Source organism: Amblyomma maculatum, chromosome 11, assembly GCF_055883805.1.
Source record: "Amblyomma maculatum isolate TAMU_Amacu chromosome 11, ASM5588380v1, whole genome shotgun sequence".
Classification (NCBI taxonomy): Eukaryota; Metazoa; Arthropoda; class Arachnida; order Ixodida; family Ixodidae; genus Amblyomma; species Amblyomma maculatum.
Genome location: NC_139354.1, coordinates 63,772,178 through 63,789,784, shown reverse-complemented (window position 1 = coordinate 63,789,784; position 17,607 = coordinate 63,772,178). Strand labels below are relative to the sequence as shown.

Sequence of the window (17,607 nt, the reverse complement as noted above, 5' to 3'; positions counted from 1 at the left end):
AGGGATTCTACAATTTTTATAAAGTTCACGATGGCAGCATTACTTGAGTTATTATATACTTCTTCGAGATAGATGTCGAGGACTGGATTTACGATATCACTGCGGGTTGATGACAGGACTCGCGAGACCAACCGAGCCAACTGATATTAAGTATATCTATGGCTGGATGCAAGCCAATTTGGACGCGGTGGTAGCATTCACAGTGCCCCAGCCGGCACGACAGTGATGTGTCTAACATTATCTTTGTCAGATTCTACACCTCGGAGCTATTGTATCAAGCACGCTCTCGAATTTCCTAAAACAAGCTTTGTTTCATTGGAGCTTTTGTGCGAATACTACAGAGTGAAGAATGAATTCGAATTTTTTGGTTCGCCATTGCCTCACAAAGTCTAGCATTGCGATCGTGTTTTAAATATTACGTCAGCCATATATTTGAGGGTGGAATGCAATTGCCCTCCTGAGACTTTTGAAGCTTTAGAGCAGAAAAGCTTGCATCAGCTTTGCCGTGGACAGTGTGCCTCTGTGCGGCAGGCATACCTCGGTCGCGCCCCGTTAAATGAGGATACATTCTAAGAATAGTGTCTTCAATTCTGCTCCTGTAAAAATCTAGAAAGCCCATCAGTTTCTCGGGTGAGGCGTTAAGATAGTTTTTTTTTATCCACTTGTAATGGACATCGATGTGAGGACAGATCCAAGTAGGTCCGTCCAAATCTTTTGGTACGGTCCTCTTGTTGGTGGGATTGGCTTGAGAGGTCCTCTTCGCCTTACTACGTAGCGCACGACGCCGGCAGCTAGTCGAAGGCAGTGAGAGTTTGATTGTCGCATAGAGTGTAAGCGACCTGATGTCGGTTTGAGGTGAGCGGCCTGCATTTTATTTTCGAAGGCTTAAGGGACAATGCCATTTTGAGCTGTTTGTATGACCCGAAATTTGTTCACGACGATCCCACTCTGTACCCAGAAACATGTTAACCCGCGTTTGAACATTGTCGGACGGAAGAAATTTTGCCTTTTTAGTGCAGCGTGAGGTGTATATGGTCGCGATCCGAAAGTTGCAGTTGCGCTGCAGGTTAGCTAATTGATTGATGTCTTTTCAAAAAGTAACCATGTAAAAGGGTTTTTACATATGCATTAATGAAGTATTCCTTGCAGAGTGGGGCTTGGTTTACTCGTAATTTCAATGACTGTAATGATCAAAAAACAAATAACTGCTCTACAATTCTGTGCTCAACATTTGTGAAAAATAAAGCACAAAATGACTACCTGTTTCCCTAAGGTAACACGCTAGACGGCAAAGCGAAAACAAGTACATACTGCTCGTTAATGGATCTGGTGACTGGGTACCCTGCAATTTAAGTAGTGGACTGAGAGAGAGAAAAGGAAACCTTCATTGCTTCACGCAGCTTGTTGTAATGTGCATAGGTGCAAGCAATGCAAAAGCTGTATCCCCGTTCAGATGCTGAAAAGTGCTCATTTGAAAAAGATATGTACTCTGTAAGACTATGTTCAAAGGCTGGTGAACATCCTTATTTTTACATGCTTCCAGCGGGAAAACATTTAATAATCTTCTATTAGGCAATACCAATGCTGCTCTGAGCATATGATCTGTGCCAAAGTATAGAACATTGCTTTTTAATGGCCCCTCTGGAAGTCAAGATACTGATAATTAATTTTGAATTCCGCACTTCCGGCTGCTTCTTGCATTGCTAAGCGCACGTCCTTAACGTTTGCAATTTTCCAAGCTGATACTCCCTATAATACCCGCGCACGAAGGCTTTCCCTTAACTCTTGTCTTTTGAGGAGCAGATTTGAAGTAAATGATTTAAATATAGGCTCCTAATCAAAATGAGAATTAGAGATCTCGTTTATTAGGCATCAAAAACAATTTCCGTACTGCAAATGCAGCACAAATTACCGCTAACACAGGGTAACAATTCCTAAAATGGCGAGGAAATGCTAGTAAAATCGCGATCGGTTGCAACGTATTATACAACTACCCTTCTAATCTGAGCGGTCACTACGTAAAACTCTCGTACACAGCCAGAGCTGCGACAAAGAAAAACTGCGATAAAAAAGGCGTTCTCTGGCCACTTTTTGTAAATTTTCGCCTCACGTTTTGCACTTAAATTGTAGCAAACACATGCTATAGTATTTCATTGCAATCAATAGCGACTCTAACTCGTCGTTTTTTGCCGCAAGGTTCAAACACGCGGGAATTGCAAACAGCTGAGAGTTGAACGCACAGACCAGGAAACAGAGGAGTCGAGTATACGTATTCCCCACGAATTTCTACTCATTGCAATATTGTGTTGTCAAACAAATACAAGCTCTCTGGGACGAAGATCGGCCAGTTGGGTTGGAACTAAAACTGACACTGTGCGTTCGGCTGCAGCAGCATCCTTAGACCATTGCGATAAAAATGAAAGCGCACGCAATTTGTTAGAATCTCGGAGAAATGGACGAGCAAGAAGAATTAGTAAACTTAGTACTCAAGGCAAGGGATTTTGTTTATATGTATATTTATTTATCCAAACGTAATCACAACTGGTGTAAAAAAATTTCGTCAACATCCATTTCAAACATATACTTCTCTAAATGCTGAGGAATGTGCCGCTACACAATTCATGTTTGCATTGCTCGAAATAAAAACAACACTTAACAAGGCTTCAGTTATTCTTGTTTAGGATTTTTCTTTTTGGTTACTTCTGCAAAGAAAAAAAGAACATTCACTGTTATACTGAGTTCAAGCAATGAGAACACTCGTAAATCTAAACGCCTTATTTATAAATTTGTCCTACATTCTAAGAGATTGTACAACCAGTGAGGGGCCAGGATCAGTTTCACTCTGATACTGTTTTATTAGTGCAATACGTGCTCAATAGAATAAAAACACGTATGACCAGCTTTTTTTTAACTTAGAGAGTACGTCGGGTAAACTTCTTTGTAATTAAGATTCTATATAGTTGCTCCTTAAATGGTTTTTCAGCTGCTATTTTTTTCCTCAACTTTATTTCATTCACAAATGCGGACATTGTTCTGTTTAAATACATAAACATTTGAACGAATCTAATATCCATGGACATCTAGAATAGAAACAATCTGAAATCAAACTTCGCACATTCACGTTTCTCGCAAGACTCATGAGTGGGTCAGTGAAATGAGCTGAATTAATAATATTGTAGTGGAAATCAAGAAACAAAATGGAGATGGGCAGAACATGCAGTGCGATGGAATGATTACCGATTGTTACTTAAGGTAAAAAATTGTATTCCAAGGGAATGAAAGCATAGCAGAAGGCGGCAGAAATTTAGGTGGGCGGACAGACTTGGACGTTTCCAGGGGTCTAGTGGGTGCAGCTAGCATAGGACCGAGTTGGAGAAATATGGGAGGGGTCTCAACCCTGCAGTGGGTATAGCCCGGCTGAGGACGATGATGATGCTACATAATTGAACTCCGGAATATGATTCACTCCATTTCGTATGGAGTTTTAGTGCGTAGCACTACTAGCCGCAATCATGGATTTCACCGATGTCTGTCCGAAGCCGTTCACTCTCTCTCTCTACGTGAACTTGAAGTTGAGAAAGAGAATGTGGTTACGCTCGCGTCTCGCGGCTCAGCATTGAGAAGGTGGAGTGGCCCCAGAGCTGTTGTAGAAGCCGCTCTCTCTCTCTCTCTCTCTGTCCATCCATCTCTCCCTGAACTTGAAGAGGAGGAAAGGGAAGTTGCGACGCCCGCATCACGCGACTTAACACTCAGGGGCGGAGCGACCGCATGGAGTAAGACAGTGAGAGAGGGGCGTGTCAGTTGGTGATATGGCGGCCATCGCTGGGTAGCGTTGCACAAGCATGTGTGCGTTTGCTTCGCGTCGCAATGAATGAAGCCGAGCTTCCCTCCTGGCACGGCTGTGCAGCGCCCCCCATTCACTGATGGGACAACTGACGGCTGTATACAAGGACTTCATCGGAGATGCCCCAGGGTATTCCATCCTCCCTCCTTCACCAACACGTCCTCCTTTACAGGTCACCCTTGACCTGGAGGGGGTCAGCAAGTGCAGCTCCCCAGTTGCTGCCCTGGGCCAGGCTGCCGCAGCCCTGATTGAAGAGTGCAAAGGGAGCACCCTCCTCTTCACCGACGGCTCGGTCCTGCCTTCCACGGGCCAGGCTGCAGCGGCTATGACGGCCCCACAGGTGGGGGTGTCCAGCTCTTGCAGGCTCTCCTTTCCAGGTAGCTCTACTGCAGCCGAGCTGGCAGGCCTCCACCTGGCAGCGGACTTCCTGGAGACTGGTCACCCCCAGGCTTCTACACCATCCTGTGCGACTCGAGGCCGGCACTGCAGCTCCTGCGCAAGCCGTCCTGCTTCCAGCTATTGGCTTGCCACCTACGAGCGCGCCTCCAGGCCCTGGAGGATGCCGGCTTCGTCATCTCACTGCACTGGATCCCGGGCCATGCGGGCATCCAGGGCAACGATGAGGCCGACGCACTTGCTAAAGCGGCCCACTCCGACCAGGTAAGTATGACTAATCATGTATCTGCCTTTGACTTTTCCAGGCTCCCCCTCAAGAAGGCCGTGAGGGCCCTGCACCCCGATCGGCGGATCACCGAGGGGAGGACATTCCACCGCCTGTCCGACAAGCTCGCCCGCAGGGAGCGAGCTCTCCTCCTACGCCTCCGCACCGGAGGTTCTTGGACGCCCACGGAGCGGTATGTCCGTGGCCGGGCCCCCTCCCCAGCATGCCCCTCCTGCGGTGATGCAGGAACGCTGGGGCACCTCCTCTGTGTGTGCGCGGCACACGCCCACCACCGTCGCAAGATGGAGGCAGGCTACCAGGCCCTCGGACTTCTTGCTGCCACCGAGGACCACCTGCTCTTCCCAGCCAGGAGCCCCCTGGCAGCCCTCCGGCTCCTGCTGGCATTCCTGGAGGAGTCCGGCCTGGCTGCACGACTGTAGCCCACCACCGGGCCTGCTGACCTGCTAGCCACAGCGCTGGCGACGGAGCCAATGACAAGGACTACGACGAGAGCGACTCCACGACGATGACCCCCGCCCCTCCCCTCCCAACATCCCATCTCCCCTTCCCCCCGGACACCAAGAGTGCCGCCGCGAATTAAGGCCGGCATAACCCGTGTCCGGTATCCCCCCCCCCTCGAGAATAACCCAAAGACCCCCAACCAACCAAGCCGGGCCATCCGGCACTGCGATGCAGGTTCCCCGTGCTCGACGTACTGAAGTACAACGGTTACGAAGGCAGAACCGGAAAGCCAAACGCCCATAAATCGACAGTTAGGTTTGCGGGCTTCTCCCAGAAACGAACTGTTCACCGCGGGTCCACTTTCACGGGGGAGATTTCAAACAGGCGGCCAAAGTCAAGTTGCAGCTTGACGTGAGTTTATTTATGACGGTCGCGCATGCGGAAGTGGTATAGCAACACATGGAAACTGGCGATGCCGTCGGTTCTGTCCGTTCCGATTATCGGAAAAGTCGCACCTCGACCTTACCACGAAGGAGGCAGACCAGAGCACTTAGCTTAAGCGCAGAGTTTGTGAGTTCGGAGCTATCTGCTCTGGCTCTCGGTTTGAGGGGAAAGAGCGCTGAGGCCACAAATCGCGGCGAAACACCGTCTGGGGGAATGTGCGGCAGAGGCAGGCTGCTGTCGGTATCTTCTCGGGAAGACTCCTGGGCATACGCCCCTTTGGAAACTGCCGCCCGTGTGCAACTGACCAAGGGCAGCGATCGGAATGTTTGTGCCTTAGGTTTGTGTGTTGGGTGTTTTGGAAGAGCAACCGTCGGCGCTGTTTGTCTTTGCGACTGCTGGTCACCTCTTGCGTGAGCTGAGGGAAGATATTGGAGAGAGTGTAAATCGCAGATGTGTGTGGTAATGCATGACAGGAATAACGGGGATAAGCAGTGCTACCCACTTACTTCGTACTTGAGTAACTATTCAAATCGACCATATCTTTCTTGTGCTGTACTATTTGTTTCACAGTTCGCCCAAACTAACATTCTATGGGGTTGTGTTCCTCTTTAATTCGCATTATGCGATGTTTTTTCTTTAAATATAAATAGCCGTAAAACCAGCCCTGAGCATAGCTGGGAGGTAACCTTTGATGTTCGGGTATAGCAACACTCACACTGTGCAGTTACCGTCCCCTTGGTCACTTCTCGCTTTCAGTGTATGTTTTGATTTACTTTGCGTTGAGAAAATGTCTCAGCCGCAAACGCAATTTAACTATTCCTAACAGATCGGAAATCATCGGTGTACAATACTGCATGCAGTTATGGGCGTATTGAACGAGAAGCGCAAATACAAATGCCATCAGATTGGGCCCTGGTGTGAACATTAACTTGTAGTTTACTCACCAGACAATTCAGCGCAACGCAAGATGTGGCTATCCAGCCCTAAATTATCCGGCCAGCCGTTGCCTGCTTTTATATCTAATTTAAATGATAGAACGCCTATCACATAGAAGCAACAGTGGCACCCAAACTACCCTCCTTTTTTCTTAGTTGTGTATTTAATCTGTAGAGTTAAAGGTTCTGGTCAGCGTAGAACTATGCGTCGCATTTGACGTTTCGAGAGTTTTGACATCACAGGGAAGTGAAAGAAGTCAAAACATGTTCTAATATGACTTTATAAGACGGCACCTAATCTCAAGTGCCTATATCAGAGGAAGAAGCCTGAAACAGCTAACTGCTTTCAAGTGTTCCTTGCTTCGAACAAGTTAGCAAGAAATGTTTCCGGGTACTTCAAATAAACACGTGGACAAAAACACGTATCCTTGAAAATATCTTACCGTGGCATTTTCTTTCCTTGATATCATAAAAGTATACATGTTTCCGCCACTTCCCGCAGCCAGTGTAGAGCATGCCGAAGCTCAGTTCTCCTCGGCGGTTATAATATGTTGTGAACTTATACTTGTAGCAATCATTGCCATAAAGAACCCAGTACTTGCAGTCTTTCTTTCGAGGTTTTGGCTTCTGTCCGGATGCTGCATGAAGAATAGAGCACACTCTCCTAAATATTTTATGCCTATAATAGTACCGCGCGTAAACAAGCTCCAAAAGCCTCAGAAAATAAAAGGCGGCAGGTTTTATACTAACTTTGTGTGTAAGGTATGGCCTCCATTTTGTGTCCCCCGTCAACATAGCTTAAATATTAACTGAGAACGTTGCATTACACTACGCAATATGCACGAGGGGTGATGGGTCAACAGGAAATGTGTCTGGGCTTTTAGTTCTTTTATATTTGCCTTTCCTGCAATCTCACGCAGTTTGTAGCCCAACTCGCCACAAATCACATAATATAGTTAACCTGTATACGGGTAGATGTACCTATGCAAAGTAAGAATGACGCGTATCACCAGAACATTAAGGGCAGAAACAGGGCAACAACATTATGTTTAATGACAGGGAGAAGATAACGCTTCTTATGTGCGAAAGATAAGTTTAGCACAGTCAAATGGTACTAACTATAACTTTTGAATCTCTGCCCTAAGCACACTTAAAAGACCAGAAAGAAACGGCTTTGTGTAAGAAGCTGCCAAGCATTATTCTCCGGCCATACAAATGGCGGATATGCTTTGTAGCATTATAAAGCTGTTGTCACTCTTCATTTATATGGGCTGTGTGCAAGTAAGGAAGTTACTCGTTCATTATTCGTTGCATGCATCCCAGCTTCATCGTCTCAAGGTCACATTCATACGCCACGCGTGGATATCATACTCATCAGCATTGAAGGGGCGCTTGAGGCACTAAAACACAGAATTGAGTCCTCAGCATCAGTCCTTTGTCAAAAGTACTTGCGCTTTTTAGTTCCAATAATTAATATTCTCTCAACACTTGTGCAGCGGGGATACCAAATACACTACGGGCATTTGGCCCAGAGGACACTACAGGCAACGTACCGGTACAATCGTACCGTCTTGCTAAGTGAGAAGGAATCTGTCTAACTTAGGGTTCAAGATGGTAGTAGACCATGTTATCAATTGCCACCTATGAACACCAAACAAAACCACTAAACATTTGTACCACCATACTAAGATGGGACGTCACTGCAGGTTTCCTTCGAGCGCACGACCGCCGTGCCTGCAGATATACACTCTATGCTTTCGTTCAGTGACATATATGCCAGCCGAATGGGTACCGAGATTGGTCCCCTTAGAGCCACTATTGCGGTCGAAATTGTGGTTTACCCTCCCTTTGCAACATTATGCTTATGCGCAGTGCTTCGTTCTGCGTACTTATCCGCGCTTGCGATTATTACATCTGATGCGCGCTATTCGTTGCACAGAACCACGTGAATTATTCAATTATCGTGGCGGGAAGCTGACTGTGTACTCGCCGCGCGCATCGCTTCCTGCCGAGTCCTCACACCCATCCACTTGGGCTACCTAACGCTTCGTGAAAAAATTGCCCCGACAGCGCTGCGAGGTGTATTAGGTTAGCTTCAATACAACGTAATGTGCGGCCGTAGGCAGCATCGCGAGCACTGGAAGATTTTCTGACCACAGGGTAGGTTGGCATAAGCCCTATATTTTAGTGCAAATATATTGTTCGCATCTATGAACGACACTTATGAGGACTTAGCCACGTCACGTAATAGTCCTGTTCTCTGAATTATATATTCAAGGGCACTGAAAAGCGATACCTTATCATTGCAGGTGCATAACCTACACTAGAAACATTGCATACTTCCTCCCCTTCTGGGCGTAATTGTAGGCTCTTCTTGCCGTACGCAAATGTAGAAAATAGGAAGGTAGTAGATTAAGGTACCATTCTTCATTTGCAGTCGAAGGTAACGGGCTAGTTGTTGCTGCTCGTCACCATACATTTGTGACCAGCCGATCGTTCAACCTTGCAGTATTGTTGGCACCATAAAGTTACTATACAGTTCTGTAGTTTGCCTAAGGACGCAGTCTATCACTGGGGGGTCATTCGAAGCCATCTACGTTGCTGCTGGAGCAAACTACGCGACTCTGCGCTCGGAAATAGGTTTTGATACAGAGCTTCATTTCCATTTTCCTTTATTGTACCCTCAGGACTTTCGCAGTTACATCTGGTTCACGAGCAGCTCGCTCCAGTCGTCTTTCGGTACCACAGTAACCGTGTCCATACTAGCACACGTCTAAACGCATCCTGCTGGTCCTTTCCGAAGGCACAATAAAAGGTGCATCTTGCCGTGCTGCCGTGGCGTGACATACGACCTGTCTACTTTCGCGTCAAGCATATCAGCGCCACAAGACTTGGTCATGCCTCAGTTTAGAAGGTTACTAACTGAAACAATCATATTGTTACGGACGACATCAAGGAAGAAGAAGCGGGCAGTGGCGCGGACAGGAGCGCTCGCGCTAGGCCCGGCAACATTTTCATTAAACGTCATCTCACAGTCATCGACCATCTCTCTGCCCTGTGTTCTCCTGTTTTCATCGGCTTGCCGTATCGTAACATTTGGTCGGAGGTGCTGGTACTTCATCATCACCCCCTCCCCCCCCCCACCCCCATCCTGGTCCGGAGCATCAGCGCCCTGCGACTTCTTGCGCCATCGGCGAAAGGTTAGGAGGCACTGCATGGCTGTTCCCCAGCCTGCCGGACCCAGCAAGACCTTGCCATTCCTCCGCCCCGTCCCCCCCGCCCCGACCACAAGACACGACGGAGAGACTGACCCGAGACGCCACACATAACCACAAGACACAAGGAGAGACCCGAATGACCTAATGTGATCCCACTGACCTGATGTGCCGACCAAGGACCCTACAACCCAAGACACCGCTACACTTCAAGACATTCTCCCCTGCCTATGCCATGCGGTGCGTGCCTTGGCCTCCGCCATCGAGTCGTGGCAACGTGTGGCCCGAGAGTGTCAAGGTTCCTCGCGAATCATCGTGCCGCAAGCCATTGTATTCTTCCTTCTTCCTCTTCTTTTTCAAGCATCTAGACACGCCCATCATTATGCCATGGAATCATCAACATCGTGCATTTCCTCGTCCACGACCGGGACGATCGCTCGGTGGCCCCGGGTCCTGTTACGGATGACGTATCAAGGAAGAAGAAGCGGGCAGTGGCGCGGACAGGAGCGCTCGCGCTAGGTCCGGCAACATTTTCATTAAACATCATCTCACTGTCATCGACCATCTCTCTGTCTTGTGTTCTCCTGTTTTCATCGCCTTGCCGTATCGTAACAATATATTTACATTGCAGACTGTTATTGCGGACAGGTGACCTAAATTAGCAGGCAGAATGCCGCTTGCCTGTAGAGATCACGCCAGTATCGGCGGAATGCAATGCCACATAAATACGAGGTGCTACTGGCGGCGGACACAAGGGGTAGCTATCCGGCAGTAGCGAGGACATGCCGAGCGAGCGCTTTTCTTTCTGCTACAGTATCCTTGAACTCAAGGGTTGGGATCTTTTTCCCTCGGCGCCTGTGACCAGCCATGGATAATATAGGATGTTACTTTTATATCCCACGTCAAGAACCGCTCTCTTGGACAAGTTATTAATCCTCTATTATGCGTATGCTTTTCCTCAATAAAAAACAGAAGCCCGCCTACAAAACCGACCATATGGCTTAAATAACCACTGAAGCTTAACCGAAATGCAAATACCACGTTATCTGCTTGCTGTCCACACTCATGATTTGCTTCTTCACTGATCGTGATAACTCAAAATAGACAGTTTTGTTGCACATGTTCACCTCCCCAGGAGCACCTGTTTACTGTCAGATTCCGAACCTTTAGCGGTATGTTGAAATAAGCCATTCTTTAACCACACGAAACAAAAATTAGGCGGGCGCTTAACTTTGCCTTATGAATAGATGCGGTATCGTTCGCACTCTATGCCTCAATTCTTTCTACTGTGATCACAATCGCGTCTTGCCTAATAACAACGATGTTGATATTTCACCTCGGCATCTTTGGCATTATGAAACAAATGAGCTTCAGCAGTGAAATAATGTAATTAGCAGCTTGCTCACGTTTCAGCCTGCTTCCTCAGCACAGTCACGGTGCTTTGCTTCCGCTTTAAAGTTCGTATATCGGCATCCTGCCTCAACTTCGTCTGTCTAGCTGCTTCATACCAAAAGTTGGTTTGGTTTTGGGATTTAACGTCCCAAAGCGACTCAGGCTATGAGAGACGCCGTAGTGGAGGACTCCGGAAATTTCGACCACCTGGGGTTCTTTAACGTGCACTGACATCGCACAGCACACGGGCGCCTTGCTTTTCGCCTCCATCGAAAAGCGGCCGCCGAGGCCGGGATTCGATCCCGCGTCCTTGGGAACAGTAGTCGAGCCCCCTAACCACTGCGCCACCCCGGCGGCTGTACCAAAAGTTCTTCTCCGAACTCTCGGCATTCTAGAAATTCTCCATGGGTGTAAAGCAGCCATATCATGAGAAGTCGTATCCTTGAACGAAACCATGAACTTTTACACATATTCTCAGCCATACATTTCCTACACATTAATAGCAGGAACAAGCCTAGCCTCCTCTATAGCATGATTGCGACGGCATTGCAGGCCTAACCATATAGTAGGCTGCCTCGTGGCTTAAATGAAAGACTAGACTAGTAAGTTCAGGTCTTCAACAAAATTCGCAGAGTATATGAGCAGCACTTCAGAAGACAGACGTATTAGGCGATGTGCAGGACTGAATTCTTAATTCGTTCCTACTGCTTATGCAGATTAGTACCTTTAACAACATTAACAAATATTTTCATACTTGGTTCAGGCAAGAAAAAAACAAATTATGCCCTTACCGGGAAGTGCTGTTTTGTAATCTGCTACAGTCGCGGCTACGCACCTTGCCAATAGACGATATCGATCTGCGGTGCTTCTCAAGACGGACATCGGAGCGCACAGATATATGGTTCTATCTCCTTCATAAACTGACTCATTCAGAACACTGAAATATTATATATGCACTGAAATTAAGCTCTTGTGTCAAGCGGCCCCTTATGAAAAGGCCTGTCCAGTACTCCAGCGCTGCTCCTTGTAGACGGGCCGTGCGTAGCAAGTAAGACTAACTTAGTACGCCTCGCGGTACAGTTCGATTGCACCTCCCATTTAGTGTTACGTAGTCTGAGTGGGTGTGTGGAACGTCAAGGTTATTACGCCGCTTCACGTCGAAAGAGATGTTTTTTTCACGGCGATTATTTAATGAGTGTAGAGCTCCTCCGTAATGAGGCGCGCTCATCGCATCTCAGGACTTGCAAGCGCAGATTTCCACGCAGAACGAAGCACTTATATGAAGCAATATGTCATGCGATTCGAGCGCTCCTTTGCGGAAATCCACGTCATCGAACGAAAACATAGTTTTTATTCTTCTTGCGAAACAGCGCTCGCAGCCAGGACGTCTACGTAAGCATATTGAATGGAGGCGGCCGATCGATGGCCGCGCGCGTGGAATATACTGTAGGCTATGACCAGCGTAACGGGAATCAACGGAGCTGATCTTATTGCTTGGTTTAAGGGAACCATGATTACGAAAAAGAAAATGACCTAGCGAAAATCAGTGTAATGTTTAACCTGTGATATGGCCTCTTGTACTGATGTTATATTGGCCGCCAGTGATTTAACGCAAAAGGGCTAAGGGCGGGAGGTAAAATGTCTAAGTGGTTTCAACAAGTTGTAACCAGATTTGTGCCCGAGAATTTCCTGTCATGACGTGCTGACTTTTATGTGGTGTGTCCTGCGAGAAGCAGATTTATAATATCCATGCGGTTGATGACAGAAAGCGAAGATTCTCCCTTACTCTGTGTAGCGTGCTCCGTAACTGTGTAATGAACAGCGCATACCTAACAGGCATAAAAGTAAATTCGATTACTTTTCTACACAACACTCTGTTTAAGAAATTAAACATTTCAATCGCAATGAATTTTTGTAAAAAAGACACTTACTCGGTGGGCATATTTTTGTGCAATCTTGTTTAGTCTGAAATCCATTTGGATGGTCAGTGCAGACGAAGTTTGCTTCACATTCATTGTGTTTCGCAATAAAGCTCCACTTCCACAAAGCTATAGTGCAGTTTTCCATATCTGGAGGCTCGAGACATCTGCGGTTTCTCTTCTGTGCACCTGTTGGGAGTTAATTTAGGCAATCAAGCCAATGCTTGTAAAATGCGACAAAAATAATTAGCAGTTCTGGCGTAGTTAGCAAACCGAAAAATTTGTGAGGGGCTCATTGATTGCGCTTCAACTTAGCGAGGACACGACCGATGGATTCGAGATGCTGCACCTTTTAGAGGCTTGCTCGAGAATGGCGCATATGACAACATGACAATTATTTCATTTCAGTAATTTTTGCAAAGTTCATTTTTTACGATTATGAATATTTTAGATAACAGACGGCAGTAATAATTCTTAAATTTTTTCGTTCTTAAGAATATAGATAACAACCTATTTTAAGTCGGCGGCCGCGTCTTTTCATGTAGGTATTTAGGACACCTTCACTGCTGAGGCATTGCAAAGTGTTTGGCTGTGTTTTTCATGACGAAATCAACAGTTCCGCGAAATCAAAGATAAATATTCAGCGGACTTTGCAGTCATCTGACTCTGGCGATGGGCTTTGACAGGACGGATTAATCGATGCGTAAATGCGGCGGATGTTAAGCAAGTTCTACCTGACGTTCTGAAAATAGTTAATGAGCGAACATCCTCCTAGGTATTACTACCCACTGTCAAAGTATATATGTTGTGTTTTTTATCACAGCCGTCATAATGATTGCTAGATCTCCTGACAGAAAATCTTAAGAGGCGATAAAAAAGCTTTAGAGCTAGCAGTCTTGTACTATGTATACTCTTGCACCCTACACCTGAAAACTGGTGCAAAATTTCTAAATGCGAAATTTTATAGAATTTGCATGCACCTATCAATTTAATTATATGATGTTTTATGGCACAAAATCGATGGTACGCCAAACGTCTATAAATTATCTGTCTCCTAGCAGTGACAATAAAATAAAAATCCGCCACTCAGATGACATACTTGGCATCAGTATTATAGTCAAGAAGTGCAGCGTTACTACGGCGTTCAAAGCTTGAATCGAATGCAAAGCATGAATCATTGCACAGCATCATGAATCAAACCTTAGGGGTATTGTACCTCACCCAAAACAAATAATATAGCGCACGCTACCTTGTACAATTAACCGACAGGCAATTTCAGCTCCATGTATTCAGTAATCAACGCTTCTCACTTCGTTACGCAAAAACTCTTCTATTTTGTTTTCTTTTTTAAGATATATGAATATTCATGCCTGTTCTAGCTCTGAAAGCAAGCATCCGTAAAATCAGATTGTCTCACTTACCCGCAGCACAAACAGATGAAAAAAATTGAACAATAGCTAGCAGCTGCACTGTATGCGCAGCGCCCCATGCCCCTAATATCGCAACCATTTGGGAGTAGTAATATACCGATCAAGAGAATCGTCTAGCGGTTTTGCTAAGATATCATCCGCGTGTTTTTAGCATGCGCATAAAAACGCTTCAGCATCATGTGCTTTGGAAAACTTTTTCCAATGAAGCATTGTCTATTATGTTGTTTCTCCTAGCAGCTGTGTTTAGAAGTAGCCAACATTTTCGAGTAGGACGCATTCCTTTTCTTAGAAGTTCCATTGTATAGAGCGTGCTCGTCCTAAGCACAAAACACGGTCAGACGTGCAGCTGGACGCTGTCAGCCTTGCGTAAGTTATCCCTTTGTAGGCCGCAGCGACTATAGGAAGTGTACGAGCGCTTTGGGGTTTCGTCTTCAAAATGTGCTTTGCTGAAATGGTAGCAAGAGAGGTAAACAACAATAAATAAAACCGAAGCTCGAGGCAAATATGAAACACTGGCCGAAACAGAAACCGCATTTCCTTCTGTAAACATGTTTAGCAATCTTCTGGCAACTAAAGTTGCAAGGATTGGGCTGATCGAAGTCGGCAAACTCATATTTCGTCGTAGGAACGCGAAGGCGCGAAAGGACAGTGTGTAAAGTCGTATTCCTGCAGACAAAAAGCCCAGCGTGCCAGATGACCAGATGAGTCCCACAGGCTCAAAAGCCCACACAGGGCATGATAGTCCTTCACAACAGTAAAATGGCGTCCATAGAGGTAACACCGAAATCGCTGCACGGCGCAAACTACAACCAGGTAATCCTGCTCTATAACTATATAGTTAGGCTGAGGTTTGCGGATGGAACGGTTAGCATACGCGGTTGCATGCTCGCCAGTTTCCGAACGTTGTACAAGCAGAGTACCAATACTAATCCCACTTCCGTCTGTGTGGACTTCCGTCTAAGCAGAGGAGCTGAAGTACCGGATAATTGTATATGACGTAAGTAGAAACATCAGTTGGTCAAAAGACGCGTCACGACATAAATTTTTTTATTTAATAGTACTGACGCTCTCAACCGAGAGCTTAGAAGAAGGGATAGACAGACATTTCATGTACATGTGTACTGTATCTAGCCCGGCGCTAATGACGCCGCCGATGTCTGTATCGCAGATGAAACGTGCGGCGAGATAACAAACCCTCTCCCACTTTACTGTATAAATGCGCGGCTACTGAATAAACGCAAACTCCTTTCTGGCCACCTAGCTCGGAGCGTCTAGCCATAACTTGTTTATGGCACACAACTAAACAACATGCATATCAGTCCAAAAATGCTGACAAAAACACACAAAATTCTGAATAAAGCGAACAGCATGATCACAACTACGAAAAAGAAAACAGAAACTGACAATAGTGTGGATGAATATATGGAGATCACATATTATTCCCACGAATTGTCAATGCAGTGTAAAAAAGAATTGAGAAGAAAATCGAGAAAAGTAACAGTCGGTATTGGTACTGTACTATTAATTCTAGGCGCTATACGAGCCGCAATATTGAATTTGTGTTTTATTGAAGCGTTCAGTATATTCTATTTTCTTATAGCCAGAGGAAAGCAAGAGTATCAGAATATGTTGGTAAATAAGCGAATACTCTGCTAGCGCATGATAGTGTTGGGGCCGTATTATTCCAGACCGCAAATATGACATATAGTGGGTGATCAATTTTTACTGACGGGGCTGAACTCGCAAAATCAGATTTTAGTCGAGTTTGTTTTCCGCCAGTTGATCCCGTGTTATCTGGACAAGCTGAGAGAAGGGACGGTGAGTCAGTAAGTCGGTATTTAGTGTGAACCTTCAAGCTTGGTTGTATAAGTTGTTGTAAAAAACGTTAAGCGTTTGCGCATTTTTATACTTCGCCTCACAAATGGGTTATAGGAAAAAAGACTAATATTCATTGCAGCGGTCCTTAGGTGTCTTACGGAGAAAATGAATATTATGTATGTGTGCTCCCTGATTAGAGCTTGATGTCACGGTAATTCCTCAGTATTTTGTAAAAGGGCGTACCATTAACATTTTGGGTGAAGTGAGATATTTGCTTTTTTCTTGTAATCTTCATTGCTACTGACATAGTGGCATTAATGGACATTTTCGAGCGGGTGTGTCACGGATCTCCGGAGAACGCTCAGGCTGAAAGCATGAATTAAACGCCAGCCATACCCACACGGACGCACATTCAAATACACACACAAACAGACGCTTACACGACAACAAAATTAACAAAAAACTAACACAACCTACAAAGACTAATGATAGGCGCGATGCTTCACACTAAGAGATAGCGCTCTAGTTTCAAGCTTACAGTTCGAAGCGGGCGTCGAGTTTCGTGGGTCCAGGCAATGGTGTCGGCGTCGAGGTGGCGTTCGGCTTGCAAGAAGCTGGTCTTGGCCGCAACGGATGACCTCCCGTTGAAGCGTGGGCAGAAGCAACGTTGGAGTTCGTGGCGGCGTTGAGGTGAACCTCCTGTTGCGATGCAGGTGGACGATGGTACGAGTTTGGGAGGTGCCCCATGGACGTAGCAAGTGGCTGAGTAGTCGCTCAATCTCCGGAAGCAGTTTGAGAACAGCAGGGAGTCTGCGGTACAGTGCCGTAGAACATGAGGACACCGGTACAGCAGACGGCGTTGCTCACTCCCAGCCAAGGCGTCCCTCACCTCCCGGAGCCTCCGCTTCTCTGGCTTCCATCCGCTTGCCTCTCCATATCGCGCCTTTTTAAAATCTCCCCGTTGATACACGTCCGCCTTATCGTCGCCTTCATCATCTTCTGTTCACCAATCAGCGCTTGCCATGTCACCGACTACTTCTTCATCTTCTTAATCGTTCGTTGGTCTACGAAATCCTTTTTGCCGTCGTCTTCTTTGCTTTTGCAAAAACCTCAGTGTTTGGCCTCTTACATGTGACAGGGTGCCAATCAGTTATCATGTTAAAGAATTCTGAAAGATTGAGATGCTCGTTCTCGATATTAATTTCTTCGTAATTTAAACTATGATACGCGAAGAGTTCAGTTTTGCACCTTATGTTATACTCTAGTTATTTGATATATATCAACAACGTTAATTGCCGGAGAACTGAGCTTGTCGAACTCCAGACGGGACAGGGATGAGATCAGACGACAACTTTGGACTTAGAGAACTGTAAACATGTTTAAAAAGTTGTTATCCGGTAAGAAACGGCTCCCTTTACGATAACATCCTCTAATTTTGCAGTTAATTTGCAATAACTCACGAAATCAAAACCTTTACATAAATGAAC

The 17,607-nt window shown here is 46.1% G+C and overlaps 1 protein-coding gene across 1 annotated transcript; it reads right to left on the bottom strand.

Annotated features, from left to right (window-relative positions):
- Positions 1-2,607: 2,607 nt before the first annotated feature.
- On the bottom strand, positions 2,608-14,417 carry LOC146173974 (uncharacterized). Its single transcript, XM_084583670.1, has 4 exons — positions 14,294-14,417; positions 12,885-13,061; positions 6,790-6,984; positions 2,608-2,702 (listed from the first exon to the last, which is right to left on the bottom strand). Exons 1-4 carry the CDS (start codon positions 14,379-14,381, stop codon positions 2,668-2,670), a joined length of 495 nt encoding a protein of 164 aa, XP_084439796.1. The 5' UTR covers positions 14,382-14,417; the 3' UTR covers positions 2,608-2,667.
- Between the last annotated feature and the right edge of the window lie 3,190 nt (positions 14,418-17,607).

What these genes read in the sequence shown, in the direction of transcription:
- LOC146173974 (XM_084583670.1), bottom strand. Translation starts at nt 14,381, where the DNA reads ATGGTTGCGATATTAGGGGCATGGGGCGCTGCGCATACAGTGCAGCTG. An exon ending in TTCATCTGTTTGTGCTGCGG is followed by an intron (nt 13,062 to 14,293) that starts GTAAGTGAGACA and finishes AACTCCCAACAG; the next exon opens with GTGCACAGAAGAGAAACCGC. An exon ending in CACAAAAATATGCCCACCGA is followed by an intron (nt 6,985 to 12,884) that starts GTAAGTGTCTTT and finishes TTCTTCATGCAG; the next exon opens with CATCCGGACAGAAGCCAAAA.